This window comes from Mytilus trossulus, chromosome 1 (genome assembly GCF_036588685.1).
Source record: "Mytilus trossulus isolate FHL-02 chromosome 1, PNRI_Mtr1.1.1.hap1, whole genome shotgun sequence".
Lineage (NCBI taxonomy): Eukaryota > Metazoa > Mollusca > Bivalvia > Mytilida > Mytilidae > Mytilus > Mytilus trossulus.
The window spans coordinates 107691511-107708942 of record NC_086373.1 but is presented as its reverse complement, the minus strand read 5'-3'; the positions used below and the strand labels follow the sequence as shown (position 1 = coordinate 107708942).

The following is a 17432-nucleotide window of genomic DNA, read 5'->3' as shown; positions in this document are numbered from 1 at the left end:
GAAATACATCTTAATGACCTTGTATCTTTGCCTTTATAAACCTTTATGTTGCAGTGGTGCTCACTAATGATTCAAGAAATAACATACATCTTTGGAATTATTCCCAAATCATTCAAAACTCTGTAAAATTTAAAACCTGATACATGTTGAATTTGCTAAATATATAAAATTGAGAAATTGGAAACGGGGAATGGGTCAATGAGACAACAATCCGACTGTAGAGCAGACAACAGCAGAAGGTCACCAACAATATGAATTTTATGGATTGATCCCCAAAAATAAATGGTGAAATTAATCACTGTTTAATTGATCTTTAAACATGGATGCCATTGTAAATTATATACATCTACATAGAAAACAGGAGGAAGTTGTTTTTTAACTTCCAAAATGATTGATAATGTAAACACATATGTCTTAAAATGTGGTCTATAACCTTTAAAATGCAATAAAATATTTCATTGAAAAAGCAAACCCAATAAAATATCGAAACGGCAAAAACAGACAATCTATTTGACTTATAATAAAATATGTTAGAAGCTGTGTTCTGAGTAAACTATAACAGTATGATTTACTGGATATTGATAATTTGAAATGCATAGGGTATCTAATAGTTCCTTGTGAGAAATTACACTGATAACCTACAAATTATAGATGAATATTTCAGTAAACTAATATAAAGTCAATTGATCTTCAGTTGATTTATTTCAGGTTATTTCCATTCTCCTTAAATTGAAGAAATATTTTTCAATTAGCTGAAGGATCAGATAGCCTTATATTAGCATGTTATGTATGAGAATCAACCTTTATATCTTATACTCTTCTTATTGTATTACAGAAGTTACCTAAGGTTAATCCTGATTTTGCCAGAAAGTTAATAGAAGCCAAAGAAGAGGCCACTGCTGGAAATAAAAAGAAAATGAAGGTTAATTTGATTTTAGTTTTTACAATTTTGTTTTATAGACAAGACTAAAGGGATATACTATTATAGATGAACAAAATGTGTTAAGTAAATAATTTAACAGAATTAATTTAATGTCACTATCAGGGAGGAAAAATCAAGTCAAGTTGTGTGATTTTTATTGACTGTAAAAGACAAGCTAGTGAATTTGTTGATGGTTACATAACACTGTACAGTCTTCACTTTGAGTAGGTTTTTACCCCATAAATTCTGCTTAAAGTAATAAGAAACTTCAGAGGCTTGCACATTGTGGTGTAACAAATTTGAAGGTCAACATTTCCTTGTTTTTTACTTGGTGTCTAATTCAATATTTCACTTTTAACAGAACAAAATTGATTTACAAATTACGTAATTGAAGCTCAAGATATAGATTTGTCTTTTTGAGGTTTTGGTTTTTTCATTGAAATAAAGTGAAGTTAAAATATTAGGTTGACAACTTTGGTTTAATCTAAGGTAAATAATTATTTTGGAATGGCCAATGAAAGCTGAAGTATGATTATTAGTTGTGAAATAAGTTAAAACCTGACAACTGAGGTTAATGCCTATGGTATAAGATCCGTCTTGTTATGACACTATTAATACATGGCTATACATTCATCTCCCTGGGGGAAAAGATTGATGGCTGGAGGATGTGGAAAGATATAAAGAAATTATTTGGTTATGAAACCAAATTACTGAATAAATCATAATGTTTTGTAGGAAAAGGACATTTAATTGTGTCGGTTATATCACCTCCTAGATCATTTTTATAACTCATTTTGTAGACAATATAAATAATTAGTTCCTGAGATTCCATGATGTTTTATACTTATATCATACTGACCGATTTAGATATCTGAAGCCTAATAATGCCAATAAAGCAATGTTATTAGTAAAGATAAATATATATATATATAGATTATGAGCTATACTCTTTTTGAATCATGTTATTCCTGGGAAAATAACACAAAAATAGTTTTGGAAAATTATTAATACAAAGAAACATCATTTTTGTCTATCACAGTATATATTTATAGGTTCATAACAAATAAGATATCGCTGTTTTATTGACAATTTGTATATTTTTCATTTTATCCTACTGTCTAATATTTTTAAGATAAGTACTTGATACACATACATATTATGGCAATAATGTCATGTATCAGTGCTGCAATAGCATGTGCTCAATTTCATCCGCTTCTATTAATCAATCAATATACATGTGACTTCATTCAAACAACCAAACAACTATCCCAAAAGTTTGTACGCATAAAAGTAGTTTTACTAAATATTTCATTTTACTTCAAATTCTCAACCAAAAAAACCTCATATAGTTAGACTATTTGCTGATTAAAAGAAGATTGGTATATTATTTTATAATACTGATTTCATCAGCTAGGATATTAGCTCACTGCATTTTGGCAAAGTACAAAAAAGTGTTATTATTAGTTTATATCCTCAAACCATCCTACATTATGCATTTATATGTTTTTTAAAAGTGTATATTTTATAGTTGGTTCACAAATCACCTGAAAACAGCATAGATGAATATCTGTAATATGACATCATGTCCAGCTGGAATAATACAGATAACGCCTAGAGTCACTCATTAAATGTTACTTTATAGGGATGATAACATTGAGAGAGACAGTTTAATAAGGAAGTAATTAGAAATAAGATGTGGTATGAGTGTCAATGAGACAGCTCTCCATCCAAGTCACATTGTGTAAACAGTCAATATTTACAGGTCAAAGTCTACCTTATAACATTGAGATTAATCACTAAATTAGATGTCCAAATAAGCCAGTTCATATCAAGTTAAAATTACAATAAAATCAAATAATATTTTGATATTTTAGTAACCTGCAACACATGTGTTGGTTATTAAGGGTTATTGTAAATTTTCACAGTTCAGGATTTGCACTCTTTTGATCAAGGTAACCCTTTCCCCTGAAATCCTCTAATATAAGTATTCCTTGAAAGATTATTATATTTCTGCATAAATAAAATTAGATTTTACAAAAAGGCGAAATCCTAGAAAATGACAGATTTGTATATCGGTATAAATAATATACAGAAATATAGAATAATGGAATTTTGTTTTTGATACTGATTTTATTGTCCAGCCTTCCACTTTAGTCGAAAAAGCGAGACAAAGCGATCCTACATTCTGTCGTCGGCGTCCACAAATATTCACTCTGTGGTTAAAGTTTTTGAAATTTTAATAACTTTCTTAAACTATACTGGATTTCTACCAAACTTGGGCAGAAGCTTGTTTATGATCATAATATAGTATCCAGGAGTAAATTTTGCAAAAATAAAATTCCATTTTTTCCGATTTTTTACTTATAAATGGACTTTGTTTTTCTGGAGGGAAACATTGCATTCACCCTGTGGTTAAAGTTTTTAAAATTTTGATAACTTTCTTTAACTATCCTGGGTTTGTACCAAACTTGGACAAAAGCTTAATTATGAGCATAAAATAGAATCAAGAAGTAAATTTTGTAAAAAAATAAATCCATTTTTTCCGTATTTTACTTTTAAATGGACTTAGATTTTCTTCCAGTTAACCATACATAAATGTACAGTCTACAGTTGTTTTTAAAACATTTATTAGATTCATATACTATCCTGGATTTTAACCAAACTTGGAAAGAAGCTTCTTACAATCAGAAGATTGGATCAAGAGGAATATTTTTATTGAGTTTTTTCTTCATGTTTGTTGAGCACGGATTTACAGCAAAAGTAGGCGAGACACTGGGTTCCGCGGAACCCTTACAAATTTTATAATTATTAGCAAGAACATAAAGTTAGGGTTAGCTGATATTCAAGCTGATGAAGACAGTATCAAAAAATGAAATGCCATTATTCTGTTTATAAGCAGTTTGTCATCATTGTATTTTTGTTGTTGAAAATATGAAGTGAAATGAAATAGTAAGCAAAAAAAATACTTTTATACAAACTAAACTTTAGGATAGTTGTACAGCTGTATCAATGAAGACATGCATTTATTTAATTGATAGAATAACAAGGATGGACTTGATGACTCCACAGTGCTGCACTGATAAATGACGCCATTGCCTAATATTTTCGAGTGTCAAGTCCTGTCCATGATTTTAAAAATAACAGGCAGTAAGATCAAAAGGAAATTGCCAATAAAAATCTGTATTGGTGTTCCCACTGTCTGTTTCACTGTACTCAGCTCTTCAAAAAAGTTCTTATCACAGCTTTGTGAATGCAAATAAGTTCAACTGGGCTTAATAAACTAATGTTGACTCAAAATTATCACGACCTCTTAAAACCCGGATTTAAAAAACACACATGCTTCTATCATGGAAATAAAGAAATTCTGTTTCATAAATTGATTATTAGTTTGTCTGCAAATTGATATTATCAGATTATTACATGGCATTTGTTCATATAGGATGTATTATGAGCCCAAGGTTCAATATCAGCTCAAGAGCTGGAGGCTTGACATAATATGAAGCCTTTTTGAACTCAATTAAAGCTGCAGTCACTCAACAAAAAACTTCATATTGTGACTTGCAGCTGATATTTTGTAATATCAATATGCAGAAAACCTGATAATCTGTTCATATTCAATGTAAACATGCACAAGGTAATAGTTTTATGTTGTTTTAATGATAAGCTTTCAGACATTCTAATTGAGGGAATACAATTCAGATGTCATTCTCAGCCTATCCTATACATTTGAAATCCATGACAATAAGACATCTGTACAATGTGATTTGTGGAATAAAATGAAATTTTAATTGCTTTTATTTCCTGAAGTTTTGAATAAATGGCTGAGAATAATGTATAATTTACTCCTTTTATAAATGTTGTTGTAATATAATTTTCTGAAAAGACAATTTATTGCATAGAAAAAATAAAATGCCAACAGATATATCATTTATTAGAGATCTGTTCAAATGGCAATAAATATCTAGTTAGATAAAAGCTTTTAGTCATTTGATGTGAGGAAGATCAAAACATGCAAATTGTGAGAAATCTGATCCCTTACATGTTCATTCAGATATTTTAGCAGTGATCAGTTTTAGGTATTGTCTGCATATATGATTTTTGAATTGATTTAAGGTTACAGTAAAGAAAAAAAGCGAAAAATTTGTTTTTTATATAAGTTTTTGCTAAACTAACTTAATTTGTTATCTAGAGTTTATTAGCTCATGCCATAAGCGACTATTTGCCCACAAACAATAGTTTAAAAGGTTTCATTGCATTTTCTATACAGTAAGCTGTTCTATTTATATCCCAACCTTATAATGATTAAAAATCTTACCCTTTTGCATGTTACAACTTCAACATGTTCAATTTCTGGTATACTATTTCATGGCTTTTTGTAAAAGAGAATTCATTACAGAAAAATATTTCTTGCATTCTCTGTGAACATTTATACAAGGAATAAAAGCAAGAACTTTCATTGAATCAATTTACTCCATAGTTAAAAGTGTTTTTCTTACATAAGAAATATTGAATTTCTTTGGAAGGAGGATTTGTTTTCTCCATTTTATGCCTAAGTGGTATTCCATATGTTAATTTGTTTTTAAGGTTTCTGAACATGGAAATGATATAAGATTTCTTTTAGTACAAAAAGATCATTTTAAAGTCTTAGTAATTTTTGAATAAAAGTTTCTGTTCCTTTTTTGTCAGATAAAGATAAAAAAAAAAAAAACTTTCAACTTAGTGCACTAAGGGAATAATTGTAAAACTATCTAGGATTCCCTGTTTTATTTTATTTTATTGATATTCACATAGAAAAATCTAGCTCATGGTACATTTAGTTTGTCATATATTTTTATATGCCCATGTTATAGGCAAAGGGACTTACTGTTTCTCACCTATGTCCCCAAAATTGGTTTCCATTCTCTTACTTTAATTTGCTTCAGCTAAATGTTTTAAAACTTAATACACAATGCTTATAACCACAAAACAAAGGTCTTCTCTTTTACATTTCTTGAGTTAGGCTCTCTATGTTATATAAGAATTGAAGGAGTGACATGATATAACATGTTTTAATATTTACTTTTTACAGAAAACTCCAGACATCATGGAAGATAGTCGTTTCTCCGCCATGTTTCAGGATACTGATTTCCATATAGATACTACGAGTGAGGAATTCAGATTGCTAAATCCAGTTGTGTCGAAACTTGACAAATCTAAGAAAAAGAAGGCTGTTATAGAACAACAGTTTGATGAAATAGAAGTAAGATTGTTGTGTCTTATTAATCTAAGATTTTCGTTTTTATTCAAATACTTTTATATTTTCAATATGAGGTTGTGTTCATTTTTTACCCAGCTCTACAATTGTGGCTTCAAGTTTCTTTTTCATTTAATTTTTAAGAATTGAATTAGGTTTCCATGAGTGTTGCAAAATAAATGTTGAAGTTATAACTTAATGAAAGAGTTTGATAAATGAAAGAAAACTTGAGAAAAGTTTAAGATATATCTAAATTAAAGAATTCGATAGAGTAAAGAAAAACTTGATAGAAGTATAACTTATATCTAAATTAAAGAATTTAATGCAGTGATAGATGTATAAGATATATTTTGACAGAAAGAAGACGACCATGACAGTTATGACGATAGTAGTTCTGATGATGAACATACATGGACGCAGGAAGTTAAAAAACAACATAAATTGTTACGGCAAGAAGACAGAGACAGGGAAAGAGAGAAGAGATTAAAGTTTTATGAAATCAAAGAAGGACAAGCATTTAAATCTTTTGAGGAAAAAAATAGGAAAAAGGAACTTAAGTAAGTATTACTGATAATTTACATGTCTCAGAATCAGAAGAGGTTTGGAATGAGGTTCCAATACAACTAACTTCTATTTCATCATATGTAGTTTGTAAATGCTTTTAAAAAAAGCTGACACATTTACAAATACAATAGCTGGTCCTAACAAACCATATATATCATTCTCATTTTGATTTTGTAGACAAACTTTAGCAGAAAGATTGGAAAAAGCAGAAGATACAACAGTAGTCAGTACAACAGGAACATTTGGTAATAAAGAAATGACCTTCAAGTTCAAAAAGGTAAGAAATAGAGAAATGACCTTCAAGTTTGTTAAGGTAGGAAATAAAGAAATGACCTTCAAGTTCAAAAAGGTAAGAAATAGAGAAATGACCTTCAAGTTTGTTAAGGTAGGAAATAAAGAAATGACCTTCAAGTTAATAAAGGTAAGAAATAGAGAAATGACCTTCAACTTTAAAAAGGTAGGAAATAAAGAATTGACCTTCAAGTTAATAAAGGTAGGTAATAAAGAAAGGATCATCATGTTTAAAAAGGTAAGGTATTGCAATTCACTATTTCCAGTGATAATGCATATGGTAGTTAGTGCAACAGGAACATTTGTTAATTAAAAATGTCCTTCAAGATTTAAAAAAAGTTAAGATGTTGCCTTTCACCATTTACAGTGATAATGTATATAGTAGTCAGTTAGATTTTTGAAATTGTCTATTAATTTTTAAGTAAGTCTAAGTCGTTTATTTTCTTTTCCTTGATGGTGATGATATGTTGGTTTTGAATTGATTTGAAAAATTGACTTGGGAATTAGTAATGTTTCACCAAAAAAGACTACTATTTTGTATAAGGAATTTCTCCCAAGTATTCAACACAGATCCTTAAAACCCTACAGATAAACTGCACACATACAATTTGTAATATGAAAAGATCTGGGCTTCTATCAATCCATCTGTCCATTTATCTGTCTTTTAGACTGTCCCATTTCAGATTTGTATGTCAATTAGTCAGTCCTTTTTCACATTAATTGTTTTGGCTTAGGTAGTTTACCATAAAGGTATAGTAACATTAATCTGAAACTCAGTATACATGATGGAAACTTCTTAAGTCATTTGCCATTTTTTTTGCCAAAATTAAATCTTTCATTGAACCTTCTTAGTTTAAGTTATTGGTTAAGGTATGATTAGTTTTGACAGTTATGATAGTTTATCAAAGAAAAATACAATTTCATAATTTGATGCACGAGAATTGTTAAATTATGTAAAATCTTGAAACATAAAAAAGACGATTAACAATTTTGATACAATCATAATTTTCATGTACCTGCCAAGAAATCTATGTTTGTGGCTTTCTTGATGACAAATAGTGAAAGTATTTAGTTACATGTATAACCAAACATTTCTATAGTTAGCTCTTTTATTTAAACTTTTGAAATGAAAGCTATTAATTTGGCTTCATATACAAATAAACAATTATTTTTAAGTATTTAGCAATACTTTTTAATATACTTCAAGATAGTCTATAAAATGTTGTACTTCGAGATAGTCTATAAAATGGGACAGTCTAACGGAGAGTCGTGGTGTAGTGATAAGGGCATCAGACTACTACCACAACGGATCCTTGTGTGATCCCTGTTTGGGGGAGAAAATTTCAGGGACTGAAAAAAGTAAAATCACATAAATACTGAACTCCCAGGAAAATTCAATCATAAAGTTCGTAATCAAATGGCAAAATCAAATGACAAAACACATCAAACAAATGGACAACAACTGCATTTTCGGCTCTAAGTGGACACTATTTGCGAGTATGGTTTTGAGAAACGATGATAGTCCGTTGGAAGGGGATAATAAATGGCAGACCCTTGTTAAGAGATAGCCATATCTCTTGCATGTAAAATAAAGCCTTGTAGATATGGGAAAAGTGCAGACAAATGCTGCTACAAGGCAGCACTTGCACTCATAAAGGGGAAAGGGCTTAATATAAGTTGCAATAACTTGTTTCCCAATCCACTATAAATGAATATTATGTTGAAACTAAAATTAAACTAAAATGTTTTGGACATCTACTTCTATATTATTTCCTGTCATTCCAGAGGCTCTTGTAATGGTAGAATGACTTTTCTCATTTGATTGCTGTAATCTTGTCGTAAGAAAGGATGTGATTATCACTCCCATATCAAAATACTTTTGAAACGGAACAATTTAAAGTTAGATTTGATTTAAATACTTAAATAGGTAAACAAAGCAGTTTGAAGGAAATGTCCAATTCTTCAAAGTATAGTCAAAGTGATATTTTGATACTCTAATTAGTCCATATTAACGGAAAGAAAAGTCTGATAGTGCTTTCTTTTTACACTATATCAACTTATTTTGTATTACTTGTTAAAATTTAATTTCTTGCCAGTTTCTTAAAATCAATGATGACATTGAACTCATCTAAGAAATGGGCATATTATACACCCTGGGCACAAACAGCTCTTTATTTAAAACACCAATCGTTGATGACATCTAAATCTGAAATCTACTATGTTCTCTCTTATCTGTTAATTTCAATAATGACAACAATTTACTGTATTCTTTCTTGGACTTTTTATTTCAATGATTTAATGGCAAAAACAATTTCTGTTCTACCAATTATTTGTGTTCTTTTATATTACATATGCTCAATATCCACAAAACATAAGTAAAAAATCAAACCTATTGTTTATAACTTTTGCATATGAAAGAAGATAAACATCAGTAAAGTTCTTTTCTCTTTATCACTGAAAACACAAGTCTACTGTATTTACATTTAATGAAGATACAATCTACTGGGTTCTGAAGCAACACAAAATTAAGTAATAGTGATCAATGAAATTGAATTCTCTGTCTATCATATGATTCAATAAAACCACTTTTTTTTATAAAGTCAAAGTAAGCAATTGATTGACAATGGAAATTAGCACCACTAAACAATTGTTCATTAGAAGAAAGGTTCCTTGTAATTCAATGTAGAACGGTTTTTATTACGTCATTCAGTCAGACCATATGAATATGATGAATGATGTAATGTCTTTTCACCTCCAAGAAGTAAACTAGAATTTTATTACTTATAAAAGATTACTAATTTGAAAAAAACAAATGAAGCATTATATCACACCTAATGAGTGCATTCCATTTAGAATAATTAAATGTTCCATACTAAACCCCTTAATCTTCTATTTATAAAATAAGGTTGATCATAGAGTCAATCAATAATGGAAAGGAATCAAGAAAGGGAGTATTAATATTACAATTCATTAGTAAGAAAAAACTATATATCAAAGAATTATCATTTAATGATATTATAAAAATCTAACATTTCATGTGCAGGATACTATTAATCTTTTTTTCTTGACAACCTTTACACATTATTACTTTGATAACGCTAACAACATTGAGGAAACCGATACTGCTCCTTTGACATTGTGTACCATTGATTACATGTGTATTAAAGTAAAGTGATTCAATTAGGTTACAAATCCTAAGAAAAAAATAGTTCATTTATATGGTTTCGATACCTATGAAATGTAAAAAAAAATCTGATAAGGAAGACTTAGCCTTTGGTAAACAGCGTTAAAAGACAAAATAACAGTAAGAATTTGTTAGGATCATCCTGGTGCTTATAAAATGGGTTTCAAACTACCAAACCTGAAGCAGAAAGACTTGTACTCCTGTAACGATTGTCATACTATGCATAAGTGGTATGAGGTAGAAATATCTATCAATCCAAGAAATAGAGTTTTGCTATTAAAAAGGTTTCAAATTTAGTTTCAAATAAAAAGAATTTCAAGGGGTAATAAACCATTGATATTAGAAGTATACAACAGGACAACTTTAAAAGAAAATAGGCATATTATCATACAGGAGGGAAGATTCCAAGGTTTATTTTAATACTGATATTAAGTGTTATAAAGTTTCCAAAAAAGACAAATTTACCACTCAGGGCTATTGGACCAGTTGTTCCTTCTAAACAGAAATCCTCTCTTATACAAAATATTACTGAAAAAGAAAATTGAGAAAATGGTATATACACTGGGAGGTTGTATATCTATATATGTTTAAATTTTGAATGCAGTTGCGGTGTCAAGGTGCAACAAAAAAATGAAGTAGCCACAGTAGTTTATGGATGTTTAAAACTCATAGCTTTAATAAGTATACAATATAATGTGACTAAAAAAAAACTACAATAAGTAAAACATTGGTTTAAATGCCACCATATGATGTACTGTTGGAACAAAGTCAGGCTATGTGGAATATGTGTTATTTGTCTTTGAAGGTTTTTTGTTTGTTATTTAGGTTCTGGATGGTGTGTTGCGTTGTCCCATATGGTTTTTGGAAACTCATGCTATCATCTTCATTTAATGTACATATGACTCATAGGTTCTGGCTTCCTTCTTCCCTATTGACATTGCTTAATTTTACTCCTCCAAATAACACAGCATGAAGGGTTTTCTGTATCTTCCATAACCTTTTTTGTTAATGATGTTGAGTATCACATATGTCAATTAAAAGGGGGCAAGTATTAAATATGCCAATTACACATTTAAAAGAGGGACTCACAGATCGAAAACGAAATAATATTTAATAACTACATCAATTGAAATGCTCTTGCATAATTATAATCTGGATTTTGTTTATATATACTGTAGTCATTCATTTTCGTGGGTAATACAATTTTCGATAGAGAAAATCTTGCATTTTCGTAGACTTTTTACTTCGTGGTTTTGTCAAAGTCTGCATACAAATCAATCGATAGTTTGTAAATCATTGAACATTTAAATGCGTGGTTTACCTGCCCTTACGAAATGAACGAAAATTGGAATTCTACAAATAATAATGAATACACAGTAGATAAAAAAGATTGAATGTCTACCTTTTGAAAAAAAAATTAAAAGATTACAATTTTTGAAAAGTTAAATATCAAAAACACAACCCGATAAGGAAAATTCAAAACGGAATGAACTTTATAAAATGACAAAATCCAAAGCTCAAACACATCTAACGAATGGAAAACAACTGTCGTATTTCTGCCTTGGTAGAGATGGTTTCTCATGTAGAAAAAGGGGAATTGAACCTGAGTTTATAGCTAGCTAAACCTCTCACTTGTTTGATAGTCGCATTTAATTCCATTATACAGTTGTATTGATAACAATGTATGAGCTAAAAACCCAGACATAATAGGTAAACACGATTATTCACCTATTTTTAAACTGTTTTCAGAAGAATTATTTGTGCATTGGGAAATTACTGTTTACAATTTGGTAGATGTCAAATTCTGTTTATATTATGTGTGAAGTGGATGCTTGTCATTCGTGTTATTTAGTAGTTGGCTGACTTAGAGGTTTTTAACTAAAGATTGTAGTGGAATATCTTAATTGTCACTCATAATATATCTCCAATAGGGGATATTAGGGCAATAGTAGGCAACAGTAGTTTTTCCGATGTTTAAATCGCATAAATTGATTAGGGATACAAACCAAGTTACCAAAGACTCAGGGAATCGCATGAACAAAACGGAAATGTATAACCACACTGACTGTTCTCTATGTTGAAAAAATATTTGATATGATTCAAAGCAAATGTGATGATCTAAATCTTTCATGCTTGTATATCATCATTAAGCATGTGATCCATTTGACAGTCATTTTGAACCCCAAGTGTGGATTTGGGTTTCTAGTATACAGTAGTGTACCGATGTTCAAATCTCGTTAATTGAAGATATAAATAAAGGGCACAAATGGAAACGCATGAACTAAAACAGAAAGTTATAAACTGCATTGTACTATATATATGTAAATTGGTCTGATTAAATGCAAAGCAAACTTGGTGATCCAAATCAGTTTTGCATACTACATACTAGATGTGCGCCATTTGACAGGCTTTTATCGAATCTTATGAAGGGATTTAGTTTTTGTGTAAAATTTTATGATTGGGTAGTTGCCAGTAGAAGTGTCCTGTGAAGGAAATTCGACAGATTTCATTGAATCCGTTAAGAAATGCAATTATAATTGTATTCTTGCACATTCATCTTCAAATTGATGCAAGTGAATGATGTTGCAACTGAGACCAGTGGTCAATATCTTCAAAATGAATGCAATTTTCGACTTGAGCACTCATTAAGGTTGAACGGACTTATGTAAAACCATATCACAGTTAACATTTATTAATAAATCAAGCTATAAACAGGGAAAATATATTAGTGACCAGTGCGTGATGACTTTCATAGAGATCCCATATGGTGAAGCAATGATTATTGCAAAGTTCTGTATGTCTGAATTACTAATATTGACGTTAATATAGATTTAGCGATTGTTCTATTTTCTGATTAGGGCTTCTTAAATTACAATAGTATTATGTGATCAAGTGAACTTCATAAGGAGACAAAGCAATTCTTTATTTCATCATCGGTCAGCATGATTATCATTTAGGTTCAGTATGTTGGTTTTTTCATAGAATTGTATTCTTTTTTGGGACATTTAAAATTTTTGAAATATTTGGGTAAAGCTTAAACATTTGTTTTTTTGGAGAACTTTTATGATTGCCTTCGATCAGTAGTTCTATGATTTTATGTTATTTGGGATGAGCGAAAAACATCTCACAACTGTCTTTTATTATTTGCTAGATACAGTCTAGTAAATTATTGACAGTACCTAATACTATGATGACTTGTAAAACAATAGATAAATAGTGTTTTATTCCTGTTGATTGAAGTTACAGTACAAAAGGTCTAGACAGTTCCGTATCCTATAACATCATTTACATTGTCAATTCATTTTATTGTTCTTACTATGACGAACATAATAATAAAGTTGATCTTACATTGTTCAATCTTGCACACTTTGGATTGATATAAACGTTAATGTTGCAGAGAAACGTCTTGCATGCAATTTCTTAATGATTAACTTACTAAATTTCTCGATTTTCAGGTTTAATTATGGTGTTTTTTATCGAACAACTTAAACTCAATACTTTATAATAGGTAGTAACTGTTTACTTGTTCATTCTATTTAATATTGCTTACTTGTGTTTTTATTTACAAACCTCTGACTTTTCTGATATTGAGCTGATATTTCGTATCTATGTGTACTTTCTTGTTTTGTAAATGTTTCTGAATGAGTCTCGATACGGTGGAATTACTTTGATCTCTATCCGAACATTTGACTTCGACAATTTCATGCATATACCGGCTTATTTTAAATTTCGTTAATTGAAAAGATTGTTTTCTTGTCGCGGTTATAAATGCTAGTTGCATTAAATGAACTTCTAGTTGTATATACGGGTGTAATGACTTGACATTCCTTATGACTTCACTACTGGTAAACAACAATAACTTGTAACGTATTAAAAAACTCATCATAGATACCAGGACTAACTTTAGTGTATACGCCAGACGCGCGTTTCGTCTACAAAAGACTCATCAGTGACGCTCGAATCCAAAAATGTTAAAAAGGCCAAATAAAGTACGAAGTTGAAGAGCATTGAGGACCAAAATTCCTATAAGTTTTGCCAAATACAACTAAGGTAATCTATACCTGAGGTAGAAAAGCCTTAGTTTTTCAAAAAAATCAAAAATTTGTGAACAGTAAATTTATAAATTTAACCATATCAATGACAATTCATGTCAGCACAAAAAGTGCTGACTACTGGGCTTGTGATACCCTCAGAGAAATACATTTCCGTAGCGTGTTGCAGGGAGTTAAACACACACTTCTTTGTTGCTGTATCTCATCATCTCAATTTGTTGAATGAAATTAAAAATGTTTTAAATTTAGAAATATTTGTGAGGAATGATTAAAGCGCATAATGCGACTGAGTGAGTATTTCAACAATAAAAACTTGCATAAACATTCTGAATTCGTTACGAATAGATGTGACAAAAATACTCACAAAAAAAACCTGAACTCCGAGTAATTTAAAACGGAAAGTCCCTAAAAGAATGGAAGAACCAAAAGCTCACACATCTAACGAATTGACTACAACTGTCATATTCCTGACTTGGTACAGGCAAACTTCTCACTTGTATGACAGTCGCATCAATTCTATTATATTGACAACTATGTGTGAACAAAACAAACAGACAAAATAGGTACAAATGTTAGGATTTTCATCAATTACAATAATTAAATTAATTTAACTTATTATATCTCGCATTTTTATTTATTCTTCAAAACTTGAAAAAAGCACGCAATAATTCCTGAGTTTGTAGTTTTTATCCAGTACTACTCTAAACCGAATTCATTCAAATTGGGTCAGCAGCTCAAACGTGAGGTGTTGAAACGTGATTTCTTTTCCAGACATGTCGAATATCAACCGTTGGCCGTTCCATCGGGGGAATATATTTCCTGTTACGCTGTTTAGTCTTAATATTAACAGTCTTTCAATTATAAAAAGAAGGTTTCTTGTTCCTTAATTATTTCTTTAATGTTACAAATACTAGAATATGAGTAATATAGTACACTAATAAATTTTAACTACGCGTTCGTAGAATGAAAAATGGGATTTTAAAAATGGTTCTAAATTTTCAACATTAAAAGCTGTCGGATGCATTTCTGCCACAAAACGGAAATTACATCTTGATCCCGAGCTTTACTTTTACGGAAACAAGATAAGATCAGTTGACAAAGTAACAATTTTTGGTCTTATATTTGATTGACAGTTTACCATTCTCTGCCTTTTCAAAATGTTAAGACAAAAAGTGTTTAAAAGCTTTAGATGTTTTAACTATCTCGCATGGCGCAAAATCTTATCACTGACTCGGTTGCAGTGTCTTTTTTATTGTCCTTAGTGACAGAGCCGATCCGATTACTATCTGATGCGTCCAGTTTTCTGTAGAAGCTAAGGTAATAACTCTGGCATTGTAGTTTATTTTTCTTACATATCAAAATTTATTATATGTTCTGACTTGCTATTATTTTTTAAGCAATACAAACTACCAAAATTTAAAAAACCCGATAATTGCGTTACATAATGAAGGTTTTAATATTCTTAATTAAAAAAACACGTATTCTATTTCAAAGTCATACCGGCATCCATGGAATAACAGTCGTAGATCTAGAGGCAAAAGTTGTCATGAGCTAAACAAAATTTAAATGTGAAATACCATATACCGTTCATAAATCTAATATTTATAATATATTTTTGATAAATGGAAAAAATACATTGAGTAATAGGAAATAATAAATTGCATGAAATAAATCAAATTATATACGCAAACCTTCAAATAGTGTTATACACAGGAAGAAAATCAGTGTGTTATTTCTAGATGCCTTATCGCTCACACTAAAAGAAAACACGGTTCAGTTGACTTGTAAAATTTTAAACATTTTTGTGGGCCATAAAATCTATCAACATTTTGCAAATGATTAGTTTGTTCTGAAGAGTATGATATTGTTTTGATTGCAAGATTGCTCACAAAGTAATCTACAATAGTCGTAATGAAAATTCAAATGTAAATGTTTTACCAGAGTTTAGGCAACGTAGCAAATTATTTCATGAATGAGTTCGAATCCCGACAAGGGAAGAACAACAACTTGACTCTGCAAATTAACAGATCTAATATTGTTTTGCTGTTATTTAAACGAATCAAATAGTCCCAATCTGAGTATTTATTAAAGTCACGAGACACCACCTGCCTACTGGTCATACATCTTTATTTTTGACCAATTAGGTATGACCAGATCGAATTTATTTTTTCCATTGTCGTATAAAATGATTTACAAAGAATTATGTTCGACTAAAAAGAAATTTTCCAATTTGAAACCTGGGGCTTGCCAAAGCTTTTTGACATTAAGATGTGGAAACATATCGTATATATATTGGTTGAATCTGTTTCTCTAATGTTTTAAAACGATATTTAGAAAACAAATCTCATTTTTGTTCGGAGTGGTCTGCAGACAGGTGTGATCTGAGGACAACAAGAACATTGGGGTTACAATTGAATCATGACCAGTTAATAACTTAAATCAAATGACCCACATGTTGATCATTTTAATATGAATAATTAATAGACCTCTCGGGAAAGTATAAATCGGTTAGAATTAGAGAAATTATAATATGATATTTGTATAAGGTGAAATAATAGTTTTATACGGTTATTTCCTTTTTTTGTAATGAAATAATACAGGAATTCATGATAACATTTGTCTTGTTTTGCAGAGCCAGAAAGAGTTGAAGAGACAAGAGGAATATGGCGCTCACCGACGGGAAAGAAAACAAGTTAGAAGATCGGCCGGCGAAATAACAAAAGAACTTAAACAAAAACCAAAATATTGGATGGGGAAAAGGGTAAAATAAAAGAAGGGAAAATTGTGTAACCTTGTTTATATTTAATGAAAAAATTGTTTTCGTCTAAACTTCACTCAATGAAATGTATATAATATAAAAAAGAAGAGGTGGTATGATTTTCAATAAGACAACTGTCCACTAGTGACCAAAATTACACAGACAGTAACAACTATAGGTCACGGTACGATCTTCAACAATAAGCAAATCCCATACCGCATAGTCAGCTATAAAAGGCCCGATATGACAATGTAAAACAATTCAAACGAGAAAACTAACGTTGCTGTCATCCATATACCTACTTGTATATTTTAAAAATGTAATGGCTGAACAGTTGTTGTAATATCGTTGCCTGAACTATCATCTTTAAATAACAATGTATTTTCCGTATGAATTTTGTTCAATGCGGAATAACAAGTAAATATTAA

The 17432-nt window shown here is 30.1% G+C and overlaps 1 protein-coding gene across 1 annotated transcript in view; it reads left to right on the top strand.

The window, feature by feature from the left end:
• Positions 1-17036, top strand: part of LOC134696614 (nucleolar protein 10-like) — a 40409-nt gene extending 23373 nt beyond the window's left edge. The window contains exons 14-18 of the mRNA XM_063558485.1: positions 836-922; positions 5991-6161; positions 6513-6712; positions 6897-6996; positions 16879-17036. Coding sequence (XP_063414555.1) covers positions 836-922; positions 5991-6161; positions 6513-6712; positions 6897-6996; positions 16879-17016 — 696 coding nt within the window. The 3' untranslated portion in view covers positions 17017-17036. The remainder of the gene's footprint in view (positions 1-835; positions 923-5990; positions 6162-6512; positions 6713-6896; positions 6997-16878) is intronic.
• The last annotated feature ends 396 nt before the right edge of the window (positions 17037-17432 follow it).